Source organism: Eumetopias jubatus, unplaced genomic scaffold (assembly GCF_037043125.1).
Source record: "Eumetopias jubatus isolate StellerSeaLion01/CBP00866 unplaced genomic scaffold, mEumJub1_p1.0 scaffold_4, whole genome shotgun sequence".
NCBI classification, from domain to species: domain Eukaryota; kingdom Metazoa; phylum Chordata; class Mammalia; order Carnivora; family Otariidae; genus Eumetopias; species Eumetopias jubatus.
Window position 1 is genome coordinate 15,533,598 of NW_028274810.1, and position 26,917 is coordinate 15,560,514.

At 44.7% G+C, this 26,917-nt stretch overlaps 1 protein-coding gene across 3 annotated transcripts in view; it reads right to left on the bottom strand.

The window, feature by feature from the left end:
- Window positions 1-25,838, bottom strand: part of ELAPOR1 (endosome-lysosome associated apoptosis and autophagy regulator 1) — a 65,025-nt gene extending 39,187 nt beyond the window's left edge. For all 3 annotated transcript variants that reach the window (XM_028102089.1, XM_028102088.1, XM_088022924.1), the window contains exon 1: window positions 25,686-25,838. In XM_028102089.1, coding sequence (XP_027957890.1) covers window positions 25,686-25,838 — 153 coding nt within the window. The remainder of the gene's footprint in view (window positions 1-25,685) is intronic.
- Window positions 25,839-26,917: the final 1,079 nt, after the last annotated feature.

The window sequence follows — 26,917 nt, forward strand, 5'->3', positions numbered from 1 at the left end:
CCCGTACCCACTCCCCATTTACTTTCACCTATTCCTCCCTTCTGGAAGTTGTTGTTATTTTTTATTTTTATTGTTATTTTTTATTTTTACATTGGAATGCACAAATCTTCACTGTTCGAATTGGATAAATGGCTACACTTGCGTAAAACATTGACAGGGTGAGGAATCACTGCCAACAGCAATGGGGGGAGAAGGGGCTATGTCCCCTGCCACAGGCAGGATAGACAGAGCCAAGCGGGGGCTCTCATACCCTAAATCTGAGTATCACCAAGTCACTGTTGCAGAAAGCCACAACCGCCAAGGAAGCAGAAGATAAACACAACTTGCGTTTGTCTTGGCTGGGACAGGGCCTGCGTCAAGGAACAGGATCTTAAGTAAACCTGGATTTTGACTATAGGCCTTGGGGTCTGGAGGAGGCCACCTCCTGCTCTGCCCCCAACTGCAGGCTCATCCCCTACTCTCGCCATCCCTGAAAAACAGACCCTCTGGAGGGAATGTCAGGATGGGGGTAGAGTAGGCCAGGCAAACGTCCTAAGCTTGATACAGTGGGATCAATAGGTATTTGTTGACTCAGGGGCAAATGCTTCTTTGCTTGGAAAGCACCTGACTCAGATGGGAGCAGATCCCATGAAACAATCCTGACTATCAAGGAGACACTAACCTTTGCTGGGAAGGACGGCATACGGAACATGGAAAACCACAGAGAAATATCGGATTTTGAACATCAGTGTCCCAAATGAGATTTTCTCTTAGGCCTAACCCTAGCAGGATGAACCCCTGTTCTTTGTTCTTTTTGCTTTGGAGTGCCCTCATTCAAGTTTTGGATGAATGGTCTGGCTGAGGCTCAGGGGCACAGTGACCTCAGTTTCCCATTGTGAACACAGGATCTTTCCTATTGTTCTCCAGCCTATCAGACTGGGGAGGGCAGCAGAACTTCTCCCTCCCTCCCTCCCTCCTCCTCATTCTCAAGAGGACTGCTAACTCAGTAGCAGTGTCTCCTGGGCCCTAGGACCTAGACATACCACCTCCAGACCTCTGGTGCCCACGTCTGTCTGATCATCACAACTGCCTGGAGATCGTGTTAAAAATACAGATTCCTGGGCTCCATCCCCAAGATTCTTTTTTTTTAAAGATTTTATTTATTCATTTGAGACACAGAGATACAGAGAGAGAGAGAGCATGAGCAGGGGGAGAGGCAGAGGGAGAGGGAAAAGCAGCTCCCCACTGAGCCAGGAGCCCAATATGGGGCTCGATCCCAGGACTCTGGGATCATGACTTGAGTCCAAGGCAGATGCTCAACGACTGAGCCACCCAGGCGCCCCCAACCCCAAGATTCTGATTTTCGTCTAGATCTTTTTCCCTTTCTTCTCTTCCTCCTTCAAAACTCACCCTTCTATGCCTTAAGACTTAAGTGTTTGTCCTATTTGGGAGCAAATCAGGTAAACAAATGTCCCACAAGACAGAGATCCTTAATCTATGACCCATGGACCACTTCCTTGATACAATGAGATGCAGAATTGCAGGTATGAGCATTTTCCTGGGCAGAGGGTGTATAGATTTCATCAGATCCTCAAAGGAGTCTGTGATCCACCACCCCTCTCCCCCAGCAGAAAACCATGAAAATCTGTCATAAAATTAAGAATTTAAAAATAGCTTACTATTGGGTGCCTGGGTGGCTCAGTTAGTTAAGCGACTGCCTTCGGCTCAGGTCATGATCCTGGAGTCCCAGGATGGAGTCCTGCATCGGGCTCCCTGCTCAGCAGGGAGTCTGCTTCTCCCTCTGACCCTCCCCCCTCTCATGTGCTCTCTCTCTCTCATTCTTTCTCTCAAATAAATAAATAAAATAAAATAAATAGCTTACTATTTTGCCCCACAAAGGCTGTTTACTTCTTAACAGGGGGCTAAAATAATTTAAGTCAAGGATTTTCAAATTATGGTCCAGAGTCCAGGGGTTTAGAAAGCCCCTTTGGAGGGGAGTGGGGATTCCCCCACTTGAACGAAGCAATGCTGTGTTTGTTTTGTTTTGTTTTTCTAAAATCTTACATATTCATTCTTCTCAGTGAAGATTGTGTTTTAACCAAATTTTGACACCCCAGACTCTGCTTGAAGGAGCAAATGGTTCAAGGTGGAACAGAAGCAGAGTCAAGGATGTCTTTGTGGCCTTCCCTTAATAACGCTCCTAGTCAGGTGTTTCCTCTCCTTGCAAGCGACACAGCCTTTCCCCCAGAACAGGCACCAGACCCAGCAGCAGCCAAAGCAAACAGACCCCAGGCAGGCTGGCCCCTGCTGGCTGTCCTCAATCTGTGTGCTGTTGCCTAGCAACAAGGATGCCGGGAGCCCTGGGGTTCCCAGTCTGAAGGAGTATGGGGGAGCCCTGGCCTTATGCTGCCCCTTCTTTCAGCATTTTCTATTCCACTCTGGGTTTTCAGCTTCCATTTTGGTCAAAAACAGCAGGGACGGTGCTCGGTCACCCCGGCAGGACTTGCCCTGCTGGTCTGGCCGTGGACACATTGGACAAAACTGGATACTGAATCTTTACACCCGGCTCGGGCAGTTTGTGCCACCATGCCCTGGGCCAGGCATGACCCTGACCCTGCTGTCCAACCTGTCTGGAACCTGAGCTGCCTGTGCATTTTGGGCACAGCCTTGGCCTGGGGGCTCCTGGGAGAACTGCCAGGGTAATAGGCACACAGAATTGGTGTGGTGATGAGAGCCACCATTACTGAGCACTGATGAGCACCCCTGCTCCAGGCTCTGGGCTGGTCACTTTATGTGCATCTTCCCTTTTAGCCCCCACCAGTGCCCCTGATATTATCCCTACTACTGTGACTTCCCTGTTCACAACTGTAATCCAATCCCCTCCACCCCACTGATCCTCAAATCCTGAGTGACTTCCTTTTTCCATACACATAACCACCTTCCAGCACACTTTATAACTTAGTTATTCATTATGTTGATTGTCTATTTCTGCCCCTGCCCTCACTCCAGATCAGATGCAAACTCCCTAAGAAGAAGCAGCTTTGTTTTTGTTCACTGATAATAGCCCAAGTGCCCAGAACAGTGCCTGACACATAGTAGCTATCATTAAGTATTTGTTCAATGACTGCATGATGGGGAAAAGGTAGACTCTACAGAGGTTCTGGAGCTGTGCAAGATGCTCTTGATTAGAGCGCAAAGATCCAGACTCTCACCTTGTCCTGTCACCGCAAACTGCACAACCGGGGACCAGTTGTTAAATCTCCCTGTGCCCATAAAACAGGGATGACAACGCCCTGCTAAGATTATTTTTAAATTAACTTATTATTATTATTATTATTATTTTAAGTAGGCTCCACGTTGGGCCCAAACCCACAACCCTGAGATCAAGACCTGAGCTGAGATCAAAAGTTAGTCGCTCAGAGCGCCTAGGTGGCTCAGATGGTTAAGTGTCTGCTTTCGGCTCAGGTCATGATCCCAGGGTCCTGGGATCGAGTCCCACATCGGGCTCCCTTCTAGGCGGGGAGCCTGCTTCTCCCTCTGCCTCTGCCTCTGCCCCTCTCTCTCTCTCTCTCTCTGACTCTCATGAATAAATAAATAAAACATTAAAAAAAAAAAGTTAGTCGCTCAGCTGACTGAGCCACCCAGTGGTGTGGGTCCCCACAAAATAAATTGTGGGGACCCACAATTTATTTTATTTATTTGTTTGTCTGTTTATAAGATGATTAAATAGATCCCACCTACCCAAACTGAGTAATATCAAATTCTCGGGACAGTTAGGAGATGATGTTCAGGAAAGCTCTTAGTAAACGGGCTAACAAAAGAAAAAAGAAAACAAAGCCAGCTACTGCTATGACCCTGCCTGGGGAGAGCTCACGGAGGGGGCGCCCAGGCTCTTCCCTCCTCTTTCTGACAACAGGGCCGTGAGGAAGGAGACATTTGTGGCCTAACAGCAATGATGACAACGACAGTTAGAGCCCCCCTTGGTTTCCCCTTGCTGTTTACCGCCTGCCCCGACTCACCCTCTGATCCCAGTCTGCTCATACATATGAAATAACATCTGTCCTTTACCCACTTCTTCTCCCCCAGCAACCCCCACAAAGCTAATCTCTCCAAGAGAAAAGCTGGTTGCTGACATTTAGACACTTGGTACCTGCAGCCGGCCTGTCAGGTGGAGAGAGCTTTTCTGTATTGCTTGTAAATATCCCTAGGATTGAAATGGCTTTGTCACCAGGAAACAAAATGTCCCTTTATAAATTCCAGTCCATTTCTGATAGGTGAGAGCTTGGTACACACATCTGTCTACATGGCAGGGCTTTATGAGATTATATTTCAAAGATGTGCTTTTCTTGGTTTTTTAATGAGATCAAAATGTTCCGTTAAATTTTTTCACCTGAGCTTTTAATCATGCATGAAAGAAACTGGGCAACTAGGTACTGGCCTATGCAAAACTCTCCAAGGACAGCTTAGTGTTCAGATGTGTTAGCTGTTTATGATGGAGAATTTTGAACCCAGAGGACGGACTTCCAGCCTGGAGGGCCAAGTCAACAAGACCTTCTATAACAACAATGGAGCAAACATATCTGAACGGCTGCAACACCACAGTCTCCTAGAACACTGTTTCTCAAACTGGGGGTTAAGAGTCCTCAAACTTACCCATCAGCAATCACTCTACATCTTCTCCTCCCCCAGCCCCTGGCACCCACCAGTCTACTTTGTGTGTGTGTGGCTTTACCTATTCCTGACATTTTGCATAAATGGAATTTATGCCACCAATAGGTGGCCCTCTGTGGTTTTTGGGTTGTTGTTGTTTTTTTTAATTTTATCTAAGCAATCTCTATATCCAACGTGGGGCTTGAAGTCATGACCCCAAGATCAAGAGCCTCATGCTCTTCTGACTGAGCCAACCAGGCACCCCTAATAGGCAGCTTTTTGTATCTGGCTTCTCTTAATCAGCATAGTGTTTTCGAGGTTCATCCATGTGGTAGTATGTATCAGTACTTAATTCCTTTTTATGGCCCAATAATGTTCCACTGTATGGATATACCACATTTTATTTACCCATTCATCACTGGGACATTTGGGATGTTTCCACTTTTTGGCTATTGTGAATAATGCTGCTATGAACATTCACATACAAGTTTTGGTGTGAACGTGTTTTTAGTTCTCTTGGAAATATACTGAGGAGTGGAATTGCTCAGTCCTATGGTAACTCTATGTTTGACTTCTCGGAAAACTGCCCAGCCGCCATTTTCTATTCCCAGCTGCATGAAGGTTTCAATTACTCCACATCCTCGTCAACACTTGCTTGTTCTCTGTCTTCACAGCCACACTAGCCGTCCACTTTATCTCTTAAACCTATCCAACACTATCCAACACTACCCCTGGACAGAATCCTCCCTCTCCATTAGGACTGTGTCTAGCTGCGGGCTATGTTCCCTTGGTCATAGCTGGAGCTTCCCTCAGCTGATTGTGCTCATCCGTTCCCAGCCCCAGGCTCAGTGACACTGATAGCTTGACACCGACTCTGATGGGAGCGTTTATACCTTGGAAATCAGCAAACACGATAAACCAGGGTTTCCCTTCACCTCTGAAGAGCAAGTTGTTAAACATTGACCAGCACACCACTAACAGTATCTGTAGTGTTCTTGGCTTTGCTCCTTTCCTCCGCTGGTAAATCCATCCTTCTACGTTTGTGTTTTCTTGTTCAATTAAAATCATAGATTTCCTAAAGCTCAGTTCAAATCTCTTACACAAAGCTATTTCCAAAGTTTCGATTGCCTTCATGGACTGATGATTCCAGGTTTATACTTTGAGCTCAGCCCTTACCCTGGAGCTCCTGATCCTTATCTTTAACTGTCTATGAGGGTATTCCTCAGGCACATCAGATCCAACATTTAAAAATAGTTCTTAACTCCTCTCCCCCACTGGTGTTCCATACCTAACTGAATGATAACATCATCCACCTGTGGTGGCAATACTGGTCTTCAGGGTTTATGGAATAATACTTTCTTTTCATTAATTTTATCTGCTAACAATTTATATTAGAATGATAATAATGTTTATATTTTTATAAAGGTACTTGATGTGTTATAGAAAGTGCATTTGAAATGCTTAAATATTTAGTTTTACTTATTTCTTTAAAATATTTAATAAATTCCAAACACTTGAAAAAATAAAATACCAGTCTTGGCATTGTCTTTTTGCTCTGAAATTGAAACTGCTACAGTCAGCCTCTGGCTCAAGCCAGGAAGTGTTTCTACCTACACAATATCTCTCGAATCAGTCTACCTCTCTCCATCCACACTGCTACTAATGAAGTCAAAACACAATTACTTCTTGCCTAGAGGAGCCTCCTCACTGGTCTCCCAGGCTTTGCTCCCTTCCTTCTTCCAAGCCACTCTCCAGGCCACAGCCAGAGAGACCCATCTGAACTGCAGAACAGAATGTACCACTGCCCCACTGTTGCCCTCAGAGTCAGCACCAGATTCCCTGCAAGGTTCACTGTATTCCCTGGCCCCTGCTTGCTTCTTTCTACCCCCTCTCTCTCTCTATTCCAACCCTATGCCCTTGCCATAATATTTTGAGATGTTTTCCCGCTTTACCTCAGAGTAATTCAGCTAAAAATATTTACTACAGACAGGGCAATAAATATGATCAAGGCGGTTCTGGCATATATGGGCACCAGTACAGTTTTCATTTTATGGGACAAGAAGGGGAGAATCTGTTCCATGCTTCCCTCCTAGCTTCTGGTGATGGCGAACAAGCCTGGGATTTCCTTGGTTTGTGGCAGCATAACCCCAGTCTTCACATGGCACTTTCCCTGTGTCTGTGTGTGTGTGTCTGTGTCCAAATTTCCTCTTTATATAAGGACACCAGTCATATAGGAATAAGCCCACCCTGATGACCTCATCTTAACTTGACTACAATCTGCAAAGACCCTATTTCCAAATAAGGCCACGTTCAGAGGTGCTGGAGGACATAGGGAGTACTCTAAGGTACATACCTCAAATTTTCTTTTTTTTTTTTGACTTTTGTTTTGTTTTGTTTTTTTGTTTTTTGGGGTTTTTTTTGAGAGAGAGAGTGTGAGTGCGGGAAGGGGCAAAGGGAGAGGGAAAGAGAGAATCTTAAGCAGGCTCCACTCAGTGCAGAGCCCCACGCAGGGCTTGTTCTCAGGACCCTGAGACCATGACCTGAGCCGAAATCAAGAGTCAGATGCTTAAACGACTAAGCCACCCAGGAGCCCCTTTACCTCAAATTTTCTATCTAGACAAAGAGAACCTATAAAATTTGAGAATGATTTTTTAGACCCCTACCCCCGCCCCCCCAAAAAAATTAAAAGCAGAATCATGTTACCTCCTATGAGGGAAATGAAGTGAATATTTATTAGGCATCTCTCAGGGTCCTCGACCTTTGCAAGTTTTATCTTGTCAATCTTCACAACCACCCCAAGTCCTTCACATCAAAGACTGGCTCATCCATTGTCATGTCCCCGCTGCCCAACTTAGAACGTGGTACTGCAATACTCATACAACAAATACGTGTTACATCAATGAACTATGGGGTAGATATTATTTACCCCATTTTAAGAATGAAGAAATTAGTTCAGAGATGCTCAGGCACATGCCCTGTCACATGGCTGGTGAGTAAGAGGCAGGTTTGGGACTCCAGGCCAAACCCACCTGTCTTCAAAGCTCTTATCCTTTCCATTACATTCAAACCAGTGGTTCTCAAAGTGTGGTCCCAAGACCACCAGGCCCAATAAGTTTGTGTTAGAAATGCAAATTCTTAGGGCTCTTCACTGACCTGCTGAATTAGAACCTCTAGAGTGGGGCCCTCAATCTGGGTTGTAGGAAGCCTTCCCCATGCCGCTGATACCAGCTGCAGCTGGGAGCCCCTGCGCTAAACCAGGAAGCTGGCCGGGAGAAGTCGAGAGTGGGTGGGGACTGAGAGATTGGCTTGGTCTTTTTTGAGGGGGGGGTGTCACCTATGTAGTTGTAGGATTTCCAGAAACCTCGCCTTCCAATTCCAACCACTGTTACCACTTTTCATGCTGAGAAATTACATTACCTCAGTACTTTTAAAAAGGAGGGAGGAGAGAGAGTGCCTGGAGGTAATTACTTAAATCTGAACCCTTTCTTCCTGTTTCTTTCCTCTGCTGGAAATGACAGGACATCCCTGGGAGAAGCTCTGATAACACACCCCTGAGGACTTTCCACCTGGAAAGGAGAACTGACAGGCCTCTCTGGGATGAGGTGGGCAAGATGCTTTGAAAGTTGCCAGAGGGCTTCCAAGTTGCATGAAGTAAGGATAAAGGTGGAACCGACTAGATCTGCAGAACTTCATCTACACACTCATGGAGAAAAGACCAGAACAGGAGACGCAGCAAACTGAACAGATCCCAGCTTCTTACCTGGAAACCGAGGAGGCCGTCATAGAGGCCACCTGTGAACGCGACAGAGGGCCAGGACTTTGCAACCCTTTGCAAGGATGACCTGGTTCTTAAAGGAAGTCACTTTTCTTTCTGAGGGTCTTGGCGGCAGACGAGGGTGGCAGCCCAATTATGCTAACCCTGGGAGGTGGGGAAGTCCTGCATGAGGGCCCAACCAGCGTTCCACTGCCAGGCTCTGCCTGGAGGAGGCTGTGAGGCTTTCTAGTGGAAAATCTGCAAATACCTGAAGCTAAAGCAAGAGGAGGGAACGGTGCCGCTGACCCGCCTGCAATGTTTTCCTTTGGGAAACTGTAATATTGTCCATTGTGAGAAAGAGAGGTGGGGCTGGGGGTGGGGTGGGGAAGGGGAGCCGGAAGAAAGAACAGGGCCCAAAGCAGAATGCTCAACTTCAAGCCATTTGCCCGAGCTCACTTTTTTGGATGGCTTCTGCTACAAGGTAGAAAATGGAAGCCTTTATGCGATACTAAAATTGGTATCAGGGTTCCTCTGCCCCCCTTCCACACCCCCCCACCCACGGCCAGGCACCTGACAGCGCCTGGGGTTCTGGCAGCTGCTGCATACAGCAATCTGGAAAGGTTCCCCTCGGATGAGCCTGAGGCCCCATCACTGGGAACTCAGTTCACATCAGCACCTCTTGCTTTGCCAAAGCAGAAGTGGCCTGGGTCCAAGAGTGAAATTGGGTGGAAGAAATTAAAGCAGGATGCCATTTTCCCTAATTTTCAGGAAGGCCCCAGATGATCCTCCTGCTTTTTAGCAGTCGCAGGAGGAATCAGGACAAATCTACTTCTTTATTTTTATACTCACTGATCAACAAGCCATCTTGCTTTTTCCTCCCACTCCAAACAGTACCAACCTCAATAATGGTTAACAGACAGTAATTAAACATCATATCCCCTGCTATTTCAATTTGCAACCAAAGGAAACTACCCTGGCTTAAAAAGAAGCTATATTCCATTTGTACTTCATACACACACACATATGACAAATAATAATCACTGGTCCCATAATAGTCTCCACAGATACTGGGAGATAACATCCACAGATACTATAGAGTTTCAGTAATTAAATTAACTAAAGAGTGAATCTCTCTGCATTGTCTTCCTCTGATGTTCCTAATCTTTTCCATTCTCAGGGCCAGCATGCCCATCAATGCATTGTTCTGTTGCATCTGCCTGCTAAATAATCTTCTCATGTGTTTTCTTTTTTTTTTTTTTAAGATTTTGTTTATTTGACAGAGAGAGACACAGCGAGAGGGGGAACACAAGCAGGGGGAGCAGGAGAGGGAGAAGCAGGCTTCCCATGGAGCAGGGAGCCCAAGATGCGGGGCTCGATCCCAGGACCCTGGGACCATGACCTGAGCCGAAGGCTGACGCTTAACGACTGAGCCACCCAGGTGCCCCTTCTCATGTGTTTTCTTTTCTTTTCTTTTTTTTTTAAGATTTTATTTATTTATTTGACAGAGAGAGACATAGCAAGAGGGGGAACACAAGCAGGGGGGGTGGGGGAGGGAGAAGCAGGCTTCCCCCTGAGCAGAGAGCCTGATGCGGGGCTCGATCCTAGGACCCTGGGATCATGACCTGAGCCAAAGACAGACGCCTAATGACTGAGTCACCCAGGCGCCCCCTCATGTATATTCTTAATGGGCTTTGAGCACTACATGTCCTATAATGTTTTCATTTTTTACCTTGGCCACCAGGGAGCTCAGGGTCAAGTTTCCAGTTCATTTGCTTATATGGTATTCATATATTCATTTAATTATTCTTTCTGTGTTTGTCATTCTAAATTGTATTTTTTCCTGCCATAATTTTCATTTTATATTTGGATTTTACTATTTTGATGGAATATTTCCTGAAAACTGAAGTCCTTATAGGGGGAGGCACTATTAATTACTTAATTAAAATAAGACCATTCACGGTTTAATTGCCTTCCTCTCCTACCTCATTTCTCACTATGTTCTCCCTTCCCTCCTTCTCTGCTCCTCACAATATACTGACCTTCTTTCAGTCCTTTGTACTTACTCAGGGCCTTTGCATGTGCTGATTCCTACTCCCTCATGGCTTATTATTCCTGAACATCCTTCAGACCCCAGCCGGGTTATGGCTACCTTAAGAGTTCCCTGAACTTCCTGCTTAAGTCAAATCCCCTAATATGTGTACCTTCCTTTTGTAGCACTTGTCACAGTTGTAATTTTATTTCTGTGATGATTTCATATATATATGTATATATCCTATTAGACTGTAAACAATGCCTGGCACATAATGGGTCTGTGATAAAGTTTGTTGAATGAATGAATGGGTGAATGAATGAGTGAGTGAATGAGTTCATACATACAGATACACTGGTTTCTCTGGTCCAACTTTTTTTCCATTCTCCAAAACACCTATCTAAGCATTCACTACCCTCCAGAAAAAACTTCTCCTGTGTATTCATAATTAAGTTCAATCTTTCTCCCTAACACATTCTATAAGGGCCTCCAAGACTTGCTTCAATCCACCTTCCCATTCCCTTTCCTTCCCCTTCCATGAAAGCCACCCTGGACAACCCGAAATTCTCCCATACATAGCCCTTCACATTCCCATCTTCTGGTCTAGAATATCCCTCCCCAGTGACCTGTCCAGCATCTACTCTACACCGGGAAGTGACTAAGCTTAGGATGCTACCCTAAGCCCTCAGGTGCCACCTACCCCTAAAGCCTTCTCTGATTTCTGCAGTTTCCCTCTTATAGTGCAAACCCCAAGCCTTTTGTTTACATTCACTTTTATCTCTTATATAAGTGCATTATATTTTTTTATTTTTTTTATTTTTTTAAAGATTTTATTTATTTATTTGAGAGACAGTGAGAGAGAGAGAGCGAGCACATGAGAGGGGGGAGGGTCAGAGGGAGAAGCAGACTCCCTGCTGAGCAGGGAGCCTGATGTGGGACTCGATCCTGGGACTCCAGGATCATGACCTGAGCCGAAGGCAGTCGATTAACCAACTGAGCCACCCAGGCGCCCTATAAGTGCATTATATTTATGACACATTCCCTTTCTCACTGGACTATAAACTCCTTCAAGGCAAGCATTGGGCCAACCCATTCCAAATTCTCAGGTGCAAGCACAGTGTCTGGTACACTGTGAGAGGCTAAAATGATTATTGTATTAATACATAATAATAATAACATGGACATGTAGGAACATCAAATTTAGGAAACTTGTCCAACAGCTGAAGGAATGGATGATTTCATGATATGCTGTGATGTGGTGGTTTTAAAATATGCCCCCATATTCTTGGATGTTCCTCCCTCCAAGAGGAAGAGAGAGCTTAATCCTCCCCCGCCGAGTGTGGGCTGGACTTAGTGACTAACTTCTAATGAACAGAAAGAACATGGCGAAAGTGATGGTGTGTGACTTTTGAGATTCAGTTGTAAAAGGGGCTGTGGCTTCCTCCTTGCTCTCTGTCTCTGACCGCCTGCTCTGGGGGAAGCTGGCTGCCATGTCATGAGGGTACTCAGGCGGTTCCATAGAGAGCCCCATGTGCGAGGAACTTGTTCCTGCTAATAGCCACATGAGTGGACCATCTTGGAAGTGGATCCTCAAGTTCCAAACAAGCTTCTGAGGACTGCAACCCCAGGTGACCTTCTGACTGTACCTTCATGAGAGACTCTGAGCCAGAATCAGCCATCTCAGCCAGGCCTAAATTCCTGACCCAAAGAAACTGAGTTCATGAATGCTTGTTTTTTTTTAAACCACTAAATTTTAGGGTAAATTTCTTTAAAGCAGTAGATAAAAGATAACAATAGATAACATATGAGCTTATCCATTCAGAAAAAAAGTATAGTTTTTAACTCCTGTTGGACCAGAGGAGATTTCTGTCTCATTAATAGTTGATTTTACAAGGTTAATATCCCTGGTGTGAAAATATTCATACTCTGTTCTCCCTGCCTGATAGACCCTCCTATACCTTCAGTTCTTATGTAAATTTTACCACTTCTCTAGGGGTGCCTGGGTGGCTCAGTCTGTTAAGTGTCCAATTCTTGATTTTTGGCTCAGGTCATGATCTCAGGGTGGTGGGGTGGGGTTCCCCACTGAGTGGCGAATCTGCTTGAGATTCTCTCTCTCCCTCTCCCTCTGCTCCTCCCCCCACCCCGCTCATGCATGCATGTGCTCTCTCTCTCTAAAATAAATAAATCTCTAAAAATAAGTAAATAGGGGTGCCTGGGTGGCTCAGTCGTTAAGCGACTGCCTTCGGCTCAGGTCATGATCCCGGGGTCCTGGGATCGAGCCCGCATCGGGCTCCCTGCTCAGCGGGAAGCCTGCTTCTCCCTCTCCCACTTCCCCTGCTTGTGTTGTGTGTCTCTCTCTGTCAAATAAATGGGTAAAATCTTAAATAAATAAATAAATAAATAAATAAATAAATGTTACCACTTCACTAAAGCCTGCTTGACTTCCTCACATCTTTTGAGAAGCTCTCTTAACCACTCTAGCCCATACTGAAACAACTTTTCTCTGTTCATTTGCACTTTGGCTCTTGATAACCATAATCACTTTGACTTATTGAGTACTTACTATGCACTGGTGTAGTGGTTGAATAGTGTCCCTCCAAAATTCATGTCCACTCAGAGCCTCAGAAGGTATAACCTTATTTGGAAATTGGGTCATTGCAGATGTAATTAGTTAAGATAAGGTCATCCTGGAGCAGGCATGCACCCTAAATTCAGTAACTGTTGTCCTTATAAGAAGGCCATGTGAAGACACAGAGACACAGGAGGGGAAGGCCATGTGACAAGGGAGCAGGGATTGAAATGGTGCAGCTACAAATCAAGGACTCCCAAGGATTGCCGGCAACCACCAGAAACTAGGAAGGGAAAGGAAGATTCCTCCCTAGAGCCATCAGAGAGCACATGGCACCATGACACCTTGAACTTGAACTTCTTGCCTCCAGAACTGTGAGAGAACAGATTTCTGTTGCTTTAAGACACCCAGCCCTAGCAAACAAATACAATGAGTCATACTGTGCATATCTTATTTCTCATTTCTACTTTCACAAAAACCCTTCAAATTAAATATGATTAGGTAGCTCCTTTAATAAATGAGTGTGACAGCCAGTGAAGCTTCACCAAGGATATGAAGCCAGTCTCCAGAGGCTGTGCTCTGCCCATTGGTCCTCCCTCTCTGGCCTCGTTCTATCATGCACTGATCTCTGTTTGCAGCTTGTTCCTTGAAAGGCCATAAGTGCAATCAATGTCGGTTTCATGTCCTACAATTCTTCCATGTCTCTTTCAGTCCATGATGTTCAAGAAATACTTTGTGGATAAATTATTTCAAATTTCAGAGAATTAAAAATATAAGAGAAAAAGTATTTGTTGGAGAAAACTTGACAGTGGCCCATGATCTCTAGAGGAAATCTGCCATTAATGTTTTCAAACTGTGAGCACTCTGATGATCCCTGTTCTCTGGGACCAGTTACCAATACAAACAGTGTCTGTCACTGGAGAAAACGAGTGTCAGAAACAATGGGGCTGTCAAGTGACCAGTTATGTTGCTTCACAGTTACAAAGTTTAAAAAAGAATACTCTTTGCCCCATTTGTAGGGGTCCGCTCCATAAGTGGTGAGCCTCTCATTATCTGGGGTAAAAAGTATTTTTTTAAACATTTGTAACTGTTAAACAATAAAACCCACCTGACGGTAAGCACTCACTCTGCTATCTTAGGGAGCTGGTGAGGATGTCTTTGTCTGGGTGGCCACTGAGATCCACTTTAACACCAGCTTTTGGTGAGGTCATGATTTTATATCTAAATGACACTCCCCAGAGTGAACCAACCTGTTGATCTCCTTGGTCCTCAGTTTCTGCAAGTATAAAATAGAGATTTTAATGGCAATGGGGTGATATCAATCATAATCAGAAACAAAAACCTGAGATTTTTAAGTTATCTAAAAATCAAGAGGATGTCTCATCTTTCAGAGAAGCTCCTAACAATCTGTTGCATATTCCCAGTGGTATCACCTTTATTTGCTCATTCTCACTCACATCCACTCCTTTTGGTTGCTCATCATCTGACTAAAATGGTAATTACATCAAAGACAATAAAGCACACTGGCCACGATCATACATTCTTCTGAAATGTTACCCGAATCTATCTCCACCTGAGAAAAATGAGCTGGTGAATATAAAAATTGGGAGTAGTCTTTTGGATAATCCAGGACTAAAAACTCTATGTATTCTTTTAAAAATATGTCTCCCCCCCCCACAGTTCTTTATTTCGTTCTGACTTCTTGCTACCCTGTTTCTAGGGGTGCCTGGGTGGCTGTTTCTTACTCTGTATGTGATCATAGCCCCTTCCTTTCTTGTATGGATGATTTATACAGCTCAATATTTGCAAATGGAAGCTCTAGCACTCATCTTTTTAAAAAAATGTTTTACAAGGAAAATAAGTTGAGGGACGCCAGGGTGGCTCAGTCGGTTAAGCGTCTGCCTTCAGCTTGGGTAGTGATCCCAGGGTCCTGGGATTGAGTCCCACATCAGGCTCCTTGCTCAGCAGGGAGCCTGCTTCTCCCTCTCTCTCCCTCTGCTTGTGCTCTCTCTGTCAAATAAATAAAATCTTAAAAAAAAAAAGGAAAATAAGTTGACCTATTAATTCAAAATTTATGGAGAATCTAGTCTGTGTTTAGCACAGGGCTTGGTGCACCTGACTTCTCTGAAGTGTTGTCCTGAGCCAGCACCATCCTTATCAGAATCTGAACCAAGTCAGATGAACAGATATACTTGATGCTTCCTTTATCTTTTCTCTTGGTGGCTTACTAGCCACTCTTTTATCTTCATATGATTGAGGTTGGAGGGCAAAATAATCCATTTCAAGCAGAAAATTAGCCAATTTCAGTTGCCTTTCTAATTCAGAAACAGCTTTCCTTGAATGTTGTGCATGGGGTAAGGAGAGGGATGCTCCAATTAGCACACAGGCTTATTACATTAAAGTCCAATTATTATTACTAGTTTTTGCATTTTATTTTGCATCATCAGTACAATTCCGATTTAGAAAATCATGTCCTAGGCCTGTGAAAGTCAGTTTATTTATTTTTTTCACCCTGCAGAGCTCTGTGGGTCTTTTTTTAAAAAATGCCTTTAATAACATGTGTCAAATCTAAGGAGAAGAATGGATGATAACCTCACATTAGGGTTCTCAGACTTAAAAAGATTTTGAAAAGCGCAGAGCTAACAAGTATGAAAAATATATTTTCTTTCGGCAGCTGTCAAGCACTAACTATAATTATCTGTTCTGTGCTTTATCTGGTATGACATAGAAGGAGAGCTTAAGAAGAAATGTGACAAATGGCACAGTTTTTATCACTTTACTAGCGGAATGATACAGACGGGAGGAAGAGCTCTGAGTTGGACCAAATTATTTTCTGAAAATCTGGCAAAATTAGCCATTAGGCCCAGCTGCCCTGACTGGGAAAAGATGGCATCTTGATAAAGCCGACAGGCTCTCCAGCCTGGCCCTCCGGGTCTCCGTGATTCCCAGGGGAGAATAAATTGGCGGCAGCCCCCACAGACAAGGCCTCCCTCCTCAATCTGACTGCAGATGGAGAACGCTAATGCTGTCTTTAAAAATCCATGCTCCCAACCTGACACACATCTATTGCAATGCTAAACACTTGGACTCTTTGACCCACCACGTCTACTTTTAAGAATTTATCTGACAGATAGACTCAAACAAGTATGCCCCAATACACACAGGAGGGTGTTCACTGCAGCACTGTTGCCATATAAACGACTGGAATTGACCTATTCATCAAATGTCTGCTTTAGTAAGTCACGGCACATGCTTATCATGAGTCACAATGTGGTGGTTAAAAATAAAGATGTAGGATCTATGGTAAGGAAAACAGTAAAATACAGAACAGGACACATATTCTGATCTGATTTGTATAGAAAGTGAAAAGAATAGACAGATGTGCTTGTATAAGCATAAAACATTTCAAGAAGAATGTATCGAAGCAGGAGTTGACAGAGGTTAGCCTTTGGGGACTTGCAGAGGTTAGGGGTGGACTTTTACTTTTCAGCTTCTACCCTTGGCACAATGGGAACTGACATGCAGAAAATAGCACGGTGGTGAAGAGCCCAGCTGCCTGAGTTCCTGCTCTCTTCCCAGCCAAGTAACCTCTGGCAGGCTAATCTCTCTGTGGCAGGCACTGGGAATGTAGAAATGATTAAAACGTGCAAGAATGCCGGCCCTCACAGAGTTTACATTCTAGTCAGAAAATATGGACAATTAAAGTGTGTGTGCGCACACGTATGTACGTAAAATATACGCCCGAGGGCAGAAGGTGCTGCGGAAGAGAGTGGAGCAGGCAAGAGGAGAGGGATGGGGTACAATGGAAGCGGGGTGTTAACAGTACCTACCTCACAGAGTTCTTATAAGGACCAAATGGGTTCCTGCCTGTAGGTCACTTGGGGCACTCAATAAATGTGAGTTATTACTATGCACCTATATCACCTTACGATGTAAAAACAAACAATAATTTTTATACAAACCCATGCCCCCCAGGGACTTTTGTTTAAGATCTCATATCTTCCTTTAATAATTTTGAAACCTCAAAATGGGGATGTACATTTCTCATTTTGCAAGTGTAAAATTATGTTGTCTGGCCACACTGGCCTTCTCTGTCTCCTAAGCACAGACTCTTTCCTGCCTGCAAACTTGTCCACTCCTCTTCACCTGCCAAACTTCTCCACAGCCTTCATTCTGCTCGCCGCTTAAACTCACTCCTCAGAGAGGCCGGCTCTCACCTTCCTGATCTACCATCTAGGGTAGATCTACGATCTACGATCTACGATCTACAATTAGGGCTCCTTGTCGTATCTTTTGCTTTTCTTTCATACCGTTAACCAAATTTGTAAGTCAGCTGCATTGGTTATTTGGGAGTATCAAGTCTGCTTTCCAAGCCCAGCTCCTCCCCAGGGCCGTCTACTCGAGGAAACGTGAAAGAGAGGAGAGGGTTGCTGCACGCAGTGTGGCCAAGAGCAGAGTTTTCACTCCCGGCTGGTGGAGGGAGAAGCAGCTGAGAAGCAACTCAGATTGCAAGCAAATAAGATTGATGTATAGGGATTTGTTTGTATTGTTTCCTATAGAAGGAGCAAGATTCTGTCTCTCAGTTGCAGTAAGCTTACAGAAATGCTCTGAGGTCACTTGGGAGCTCTAGGTGGGATCCTTCTTGAAACAGGAAGGGTCCTTCAGCTATGAACCAAGCAAAAACAAAGGAGAGTGTGTGTGTGTGTGTGTGTGTGTGTGTGTGTGTGTGTGTTGCCTACTGATTTGTGAAGTTTGAAAGGACTGACAGTTTTGCCAGAGATATGAGAAAAGGTGAGGACATGCTTAAGGAGTTAACGGGACAACAATTGAGCAAATGTTTACAAATATATATGCAAAAGCATTCATTTCAGTATCGTTGACAGTAATAGGATTTAGAAGCCATCTGAATTGGTCGGTTAAATAGATTATATTATACATGCTACAGAACTCTCTGTAGCCTTAAAAATGATGAAGTTAGACCTATATTTATTAGCGGAGGTGTCTCTTGCAAATTATTGCATGAAAAAAATAGGTTATGACACAGCATGTGTGATATGATCTCATTTATGGAGAATTATATATTTATAGCTATACATTTATGTGTATAAGTATAGAAAGTCTATAAGTATAGAAAAAAGTCTGGAAATATGCAACAGTGTTTATAGTGATTTTAGCCAGTTATGAAATATTGGGTAAGTTTTGCGTCCTTGTTCGCATTCTATACTTCCTGATATTTTAGAATAAGAATGTACCATTGTTACAAAAATAATAAAGCTATTTAAAAATAGTATTCAATAGGATAAAAGGGAATAAGGTAATCTAGAGTTCAGTCCCATTCCTAAGTTTTCAAAAAGCAGATCATAAAACAGTAACAAGCACAACATTTATTAAGCACTGACTCTACACTACGCATTTTGCAAAGCACTGTAAGCATTATTCTGCTTAATCCTCCCACCAATCCATAAAAGATATAAACTAGATTATCCCCATTTTCCAAATGAAAAAATTGAGAAAAAGACAGATGAGTATCCTGCCCAAGACAATGCAGTTGAAATGGTTGCTAGGATTAAACCACAGGTGACAAACTTGAACAGCCATCACCACCAAGCCAACACCGGCCCATAGAAACATAATGCGAGCCACATACAAGATTTTAAAATTACCAGTAGGCACATTTGAAAAAGGATAGAGACACAGGTGAAATTAAATTTTTCAGGTGAAATTAATTTTAACAATACATTTCAACATGCCATCAGCATGCAATATTATTGAGATATTTTGCATTCATTTTTCTGTACTAAGTCTTCCAAATCCAGTATATGTGTTACACTTTACCACATCACTCAATTCAGATGCTAAATTTTCATCAAAAATACTTGGTCTCTATTTAGATTTCATAAAATTTCTGGTTAAGAAAGTAGATGGGGACCCCTGGGTGGCTCAGTGGGTTAAGCAAGGGACTCTGGATTTCAGCTCAGGCTGTGATCTCAGGGTGGTGAGAATAAGCCCCGAGGCGAGCTCCACTCTCAAGGGGGAATCTGCCTCTCTCCCTCTCCCTCTGCCCCTCCCCCCACTTGTACCCTCTCTCTCCAGAATAAATAAATCTAAAAAAATAAATAAGAAAGAAAGTAGAGGCACATACCCAAGTAGTCCCAAACACAGCTAACAATTTTTCAACAACTGAGTTGAGTGTGCATTTTAACTTTAACTTTTAATTAAAATTAAATAAAATTAAAAATCCATTTCCTTGGGGCACCTGAGTGGCTCAGTGTGTTTAGCATCTGCCTTTAGCTCAGGTCGTGATCTCAGGGTCCTGGGATCCAGCCCCGCATTGGGCTCCCCGCTCGCCAGGGAGTCTGCTTCTCCCTCTGTGTTCTCTCTCTCTCTCTCAAATAAATAAATAAAATCTTTTTTAAAAAATCCATTTCCTCAGCTGTACTAGCTGCATTTTTATTGCTTGGTAGCCACACGGGGCTTGTGGCTACCGTATCCAGATAGCACAACTCCAGACCCTTAATGGCTATGCTCTCTTCCCCCTCTCTTTGCCAAATTTTACCAGCTTTGTTCTCAGAATATCTTTCACATCTACTCTTTTTTCCTTTCCAACACTTTTACCCCTATTAAATTCTTACTAATTTTTTACTACTATAAGACCATGTTAATTACAGTTCCACTAAAAATCTGGAACAGCTAACGTTTATTGAGTACTTACTATGCACCAGGAACTATTCTAAGCACTTCACATGTATTAACTCACTTAACTGTCATAATATAGTAATCAATTAAGTGGACTTTATTAATATTCCCATCACAATGATGAAGAAGTTGAGGCATAAGGAGATTAAATAACTTCCCCAAGGTCATGCCATTACTGAGGGAAGAAGCTGGAAATTGAACCCACCCCACCCAGTATATCCAGACTCCACACTCTGTACCACTACTCTGCCTCCCTCTCACAAATACCTGCATAAAATTGATAGTTTGAATGCTAGGAATATAGGTGATTTTTATTCTCTTATTATTATTCATCTATTTTTTCTCAAGTTTTCTGCAAATGAAATATGTCATTTTTACAATTTTTGAAGTTTTTCTTTTTTTTAAGATTTTTATGTATTTATTTGAGAGAGAAAGAGCAATTGAGAGCACAAGTGGGGGAGGGGCAGACGGAGAAAGAGAGAAGCAGACTCCCCACTGAGCAGAGAGCCTGACATGGGGCTCAATTCCCACAACCCCAAGATCATGACCTGAGCCGAAGTCAGACACCCAACTGACTGAGTCATCCAGGTGCCCTTAAAGTTTTTCTTTTAAAGTAAGGCAGACTGGGGCACTTGAGTAGCTTAGTCAATTGAGCAACTGACTTGTGATTTCGGCTCAGGTCATGATCTCAGAATTGTGCGATTGAGCCCCGCACTAGGTTCCACACTCAGTGTGGAGTCTGCTTGAGATTCTCACCCTCTCCTTCTGCCCCATGCCCCCACACTCTCTCTCTCTCTCAAATAAATAAATAAAATCTTTTAAAAAATAAAATAAAGTAAGGGAGATAATGATCAGTCTGGTTCAGTTTTAGTATACTCCTACCTTGGGACAGGAGAATAGACAAAATGACTTCCCAAATGTCTTCAGATCTCAAAAATCTATTACTCCTTAGCCCCCTCTTATATCAACCAAAACCAGTACATCTTGCAACCCTACAAGAGTACTTAGTGAGAGACGCCTGGGTGGCTCAGTTGGTTAAGCATCTGCCTTCAGCTCAGGTCATGATCCCAGGGTCCTGGGATAGAGCCCCGAGGCGGGCTCCCTGCTCAGCGGGGAGTCTGCTTCTCCCTCTCCTTCTGCCCCTCCCCCCACTCATTGTCTCTCTCTCTCTCTCTCTCTCTCTCTCTCAAATAAATAAATAATCTTAAAAAAAAAGAGTACTTCATGACAGAAAGAGACTTTCAATTTCCCCTCTCCACCAAATATGGCAGGATGTTTTAAACATCCAACCTTGGTGATTCCCAACCAAAGGAGTCACTTCAAATCTTTTTTTTTTTAAGTTTTTAAATTTTTATTTAAGTAAGCTTTACACCCAATGTGGGGCTCAAACTCACAACCCCAAGATCAAGAATTGCATGCCCCTCCGACTGAGCAGCCAGGTGCCCCGAGTCACTTTGTTTTTTAATTTTTTAAAATATGTATTTATTTATTTTAGAGAGAGCGCACGCGCGAGAGAGCAGGGGGAGGGGCAAAGGGTGAGGGAGAGAATCTCAAGCAGACTCCCTGCTGAGTGTGGATCCAGATGCGGGGGCTCAATCCCACCACCCTGAGATCATGACCTAGCGGAAACCAAGAGCCGGAAGCTCAACCAACTGAGCCTCCCAGGTGCCCCCCAGCGGTCACTTTAAATCTATCTTAGACTTTTGGTGGGCACCTGGGTGGCTCAGTTGGTTAAGCGACTGCCTTCAGCTCAAGTCATGATCCTGGAGTCCCGGGATCGAGTCCCACATCGGGCTCCCTGCTCAGCAGGGAGACTGCTTCTCCCTCTGACCCTCTTCCCTCTTGTGCTCTCTCTCATTCTCTCTCTCTCAAATAAACAATATAAAATCTTAAAAAAAATCTTAGACTTTTGGTGAAATATTTCCTGAAAGCTCAGGGGTCCTGAATGTTTTCTAGATCTACTCATTTCCCTGTGGAGTTCAAACCTTGAATAACGAGTTAGAAGCAAATATAGGAGGAAACATAAAAGCCCCGAAGCTATGATCATGCTGTAAAGTATCATGCCGGGATCTCAGGACTTTCTCCCTCCGGGTAGAGGGGCTGACCCCAGGGGAATCAGAACTGTGAAAGGCCATCACTCTGCTCCTACAGCTGTTCTTTCTGCATCTCCCACACCCACTCGAAAACCCTGACCCAAACCCTTGGCTTGCCCCTCGCCTTCACCCTACACTTAAAGTCAGTTGCCAAACCCTCTAACCTCTACCTTCGGCATATTTTTCATATCTACACCTCTCCATGTGTCCCACTGCCACCAGCCAGCACAGTCCCTCTGCTAACGTCCTCCTTGACTGGTCTCCTTGCCCTCCCTCTCCCTCTCTCACCTTCCCGCCTTCCTCAACCATGTTTACTTTTTCATTCATGCTAATCCACTCTGAGCAGGCCACTATCTCTGCCAGAAATCCTTCAGGGATTCTCCACTTCGGATTTCTAACTTTCCAGCCTTGATTTCTATTGTCCCCCACACCTACTCCACATTCCAACCGTATCTCCTATTGTACTCACACCTACTTCACATTTCAGCCGCCTGGTCTACGTGCAATTCCCAGGATCCCTTGGGTTTTCCTTGTGGAACTTTTTGCAGGCTCCCCCCTCTATCTAATCCACCTCTGCCCATCGCAGTCCTACTGATTATTCCAGAACTAGGTCAAGCGCCAACTGTTCAAATATGTTTTATTCCTCTCCTATTCAACTCTATATTGCCATTTCTGCATTGCTTACCATATGTTAACTCTATGTTATCATTTATATATCCTTATTTGTGTACTTACCTTTTCTGCCTACCAGTATTTCTCAAGCGCCTGTGACATGTCAAGGGTATGCACTAGGCACTTTGCATGCGTTATCTCACTTAATTTAAGACTCACAACAGCCTTGTGAGAGTAAGAATAATGAGTATTACCATCCCCATTTTACAGATCAGGCATCTGAGGCTGCAAGAAGTCAATTAACTTGTTCAAAGTAGTCAAGTGGCAGTCATCACTCACTCATCTCATTTTATTACAATCCATGTATGCCAGATTCCCAAGCCCTATGGACTTTTCAGTATAGACTGGGAAGTCCCTTTGGGGGCAATTAGCCGTGGAGCCTCAGGACAAGGCAGATCTGTTAAAGAAGATTTTCTGCTCCTCTCTCGTTTGATGTATATTCACTGTGCTATATAGGAAATGCTCCTTTGGCTCTCAGTCAGCCGCTGGCCCAGGCTAGCACAAGGCCAAAGAAATGATTCATGAAAACAAACATCATACAGGATGCTTAGTTCCACTGGTGACCTTGATTATTGTAAAATTGTGAAAGCAAAGGTACGCCACACCCCAGCACAGGTTTAGCAATCTAGAACTCCCCGTTCTCTGCCACCTCAGTCTAGGCCTCATGTTAAACCTTTTTTTTTTTTCCTGATTAGGTCCAGAGGGGTACCTCAGATTTCAGAAACAAGGCTGGAACAGCATTGTTGTCATATCAGATTGACCTGATGAGAGTCCCTGCCAATAATACCCAACATGGACTCACAAGAAATTCATATGAAGATTAAGAATAGAGAAGGGTTAGTCTACCCTGAACTGATTTTTCACCATTTAGGGTTGGAAGCCCCCAAACTTGTTGAGTCAGTTCATGCTGCCAAATGAAGACTATTTTAACAGTGGATTTATTCTTTTCCTTATTATTTGGAGTCAAGGGTGTCCAGTAGCCACTGTTTGCTCAAGGAGAGTCTAAACAGGACTTGCTGATGCCTGTGGCCAATGAGCATGACTCCTAAGCCACTTTGACTCTGGCATGGGGTATGGATCTAATGGTAAGGAAGCTGAACAGGAAAGGGGGTTGGGTAACTAATTTGTGTTTGCTTTTGTGTTTTTTTGTGTCTTTTTTTTTTTTAATTTTCTCTTTCAATGCTCAAAGCAATCCTTTTTAGGTAGGTGTTATTGAAACACCCATTGTGCAGATCCAAAAACTGTGTGGTAAATAACAGGCAGGGACTAGAACCCTGTTATGTTGAGTTGCACAGATTTCCACTGCCCTCAGCTCATGCTCTGCAGTAAGACCTTTTGCTTAGACAAATGTCAGCCATTTAAAAAGGACTAAACGCAAAATTTGTGCCCAAGTTAGAATTCTCAAGCATCAGTATTCTTCCTTCCCTCCAAACCAAGATGATACAAAGTGTTTAATTTCTTAAATGTATCACATTTTCCAGAGTTGACAAGATCTCATCAAGAAGCCGCAGTGGGACTGTAAGATTCTTACCTTCCACTCAGGAAACTCCCATGTTGGATTCTTAGGCAAGGGCGCTTGCTTGAACTAGGTATCTCAGTTGGTTAGGCCACACACCACCAAGGCCAGTAAGCCACAGTCACTGAGAAGATCATTCCGTTCCTAGCCATCTTTAAAACAGGTCATAAAGGAGCGCCTGGGTGACTCAGTTGGTTAAGCATCTGCTTTTGGCTCAGGTCATGATCTCAGGGTCCTGGGATCAAGCCCATGGCAGGCTCCCTGCTCAGCAGGGAGGCTGCTTCTTCCTCTCCCACTGCCCCTCCACATGCTCTTGTGCGTGTGCACTCTCTCTCAAATAAATAAATAAAATCTTAAAAAAAAAACAGTTCATAAATTGGCTGAGTGGAAATGTAGACGCTCCAGGGCAGGTCATCATTGGAACTGATAAAAAGTTATCGAAAGTGCCACTGACTGGGATCACTTGTGTCATATTCATGAATGAAGTAAAAAATTCTCTCTTTCCCCCCACCCTTCACTTCTTCATGATTTGTTATGTTGTAGACAGTCTAATGGATAGAGCACCTTCATAATAACATATTTCCATATGAGAGGGGGGTTGTTGTTACTAATCAGTGAACACTGACAACTTACAAAAAGTATTTCAATCTCTCAAAACCCTAGCCAAGTATGACACTGGAGATCCTTTTTACAGGGCTAGACTCTTGGTGTATTATGAAATCTTTCACATCTCACATAGACAACAGAACAACTCTTATTATTTTACCTTCCCCACGCAGTTCTTGTATTTTGTTGCTGCCTCTGCCATATGGTTAAAAGAGGTTACCCAGAGAACAATCAAATAATGTTATTTCAACACTAAAGAAACTACTGAGTTTTGTTACTCCTTAATACCTTTGTGTGTCCCTCCAAAAAGAATGCTCAAAGAATTTTCATTTGGAAGACATTCACTACCTATTGTCTGAATTGTGTTGGCAACCTTTTCGAAACACCTTGAAAAAGACTCACGACATATGTCAGCAGAAGTCCAGAGAAGGAAAGTAGAGACTGGCGGAAAGCGAGATATTACAGACTCAAAGTCTGGTCAGAGGGGGTTGTGGGCTCTCAGGTACACTAAACAAAGCGCACTGGGGGAGGCAAAGCACTTAGCAGCTGGCAAGGTAACTGGATGTTTAACAAGGAGGGGGAGAGAGAGGTGATGGGTTCCTTCAGTCCCCCTGGCATATCTCCCACCTTCACACTCTTTTTTTGAAACCATGATAAAACCACAAGGATTCCCACTTTGCTCCCCTACCTTCCTCTGGCCTTCCTAACTCCTTTCTTACCCGTTTTCCCCTCTCGCTTTCTGATTTGCCCCTCTCTACATAATCTTTTGCTTTCAGCTACTTTTAAGGTAATTTCATTGCAGCAGGAAGACAACCCATGTCTTCTTCCTTCATTCCCGAGCCCCGGGACCCAGGTCCCTCCTGGGCTCCCTGGAGCTGGGACCTTCCCCTCTGAGCTCAGCAGCCCAGGCTGTTGAGGATGATCTGTTTCGTGAGTCCTCCAGTGCGCTGGCCTCTCCATGACGCCAGTCTGCTCCTCTTCCCGCCACCCCCCCACGCCTCATCCCCGAAGAAACCTAAACTCCGTGGCCTCTGAAACTGTCTGTGCCTGGGTCCGTAAGGTCTCCGCCAGGATCCAAGATTTCTCTGACCAAAGTGGGGTCGGGTCGGGGAAGACAGTACCTCTTTGCAGGCGTGAAGCTCCGGTCCCGCTCCCTGGGTCACCTGGAAGGCGGTCCCAACCCAGAGCAGCAGCTGCAGAAGCCGGAGTGTGCGCCGCTCAGTTCTTCCCCTGCCTCGGGCAGAGGGATGGAGGCTGCGCCCCGGCTCAGCCATAGCGTCCTCCTGAGCGAGCGCCAGCAGCGGCTCAGGTGCTGCGGCCGCGGCTACTGCTGGCAGAAGGCGGAAAAAAAGGGGAGGGAGGTTCACAGGGGGAGGATGCAAGGGGCTGGGCTCGCTTCAGTCACCTCCCTGCGGCTACGCCAAGGCCGCCCATCCTTTCTCCTCCCTCCTTCCTCGTCTCCTCCTACCCACGTCGCCTTGGCAACCGCCTCCTCTTTCCCTCCGCGCGGGTGGGTCAGGGACCACGCGCTCCTCTGCCGCTCACCTGCCGGTCGCCATGGCAGCCGCCGCCGCTGGCGCGCGCCGCGTAAAAGTGCGCGCGCCCGGGGTCTGCAACCGGCCCAACAGACTGGCACAGGGGTCTGCAACCGGCCCAACAGACTGGCACAGGGGTCGTGTAAAGAACGCAGTAGAAACATCCTCCAAGCCAACGCCACCAAATTCACGTTTTCCATTGCTCTTTCGGGTCATGGGCCATTTATGAGCATCTCTAATTTTGCAGGCGTGGCGTTCGACAATACTTATTTAGCACCTCCTTTGTGTGCATTGATAGAAGGAAGAATGAGACGCCGTCTCACCTCCAGAAGTTACAGCCTGGAAGAGCGGCCCCGGTAGATGTTACCTACTGCAACAGCTGCTTCTGGAGATCTTACTTCCGTCCCGCCAAATCCACCCGTGCCTTTACAAACGGCTCTATGGGAAGCCTTAAGACTGGCATAGTTAAACCGAGTTTAAGCAAGGAGCGTTTGCGTTAGCCTGCAATTTTCCAAGTACGACACCTGGGCTCTTCCGTCTCTTAACATCTTCATTCTCTCCTTGCTTTGAAAAATTCTTTCGTTAGATGCGAGGGAGAAGGAAATTCCTGAGCCATCTTTTAGGACTTCTTTACTCAGCTGAAGTCTTTTGCAGAAGTCCTGCAAGCCGGGAGGCCGACGTTTTTCGACTAAGGCTCCCAAGTGTAAATGCAGGCCTCCCTGGCACGCTCGATGGCGCTTTCCCCTCTGCGTTCCCCGGAGCTTCCTTCCGAGGGATCTCCCGCGCTGGACCGCCAGGTGGCGCCCTTCTCGAAGGGA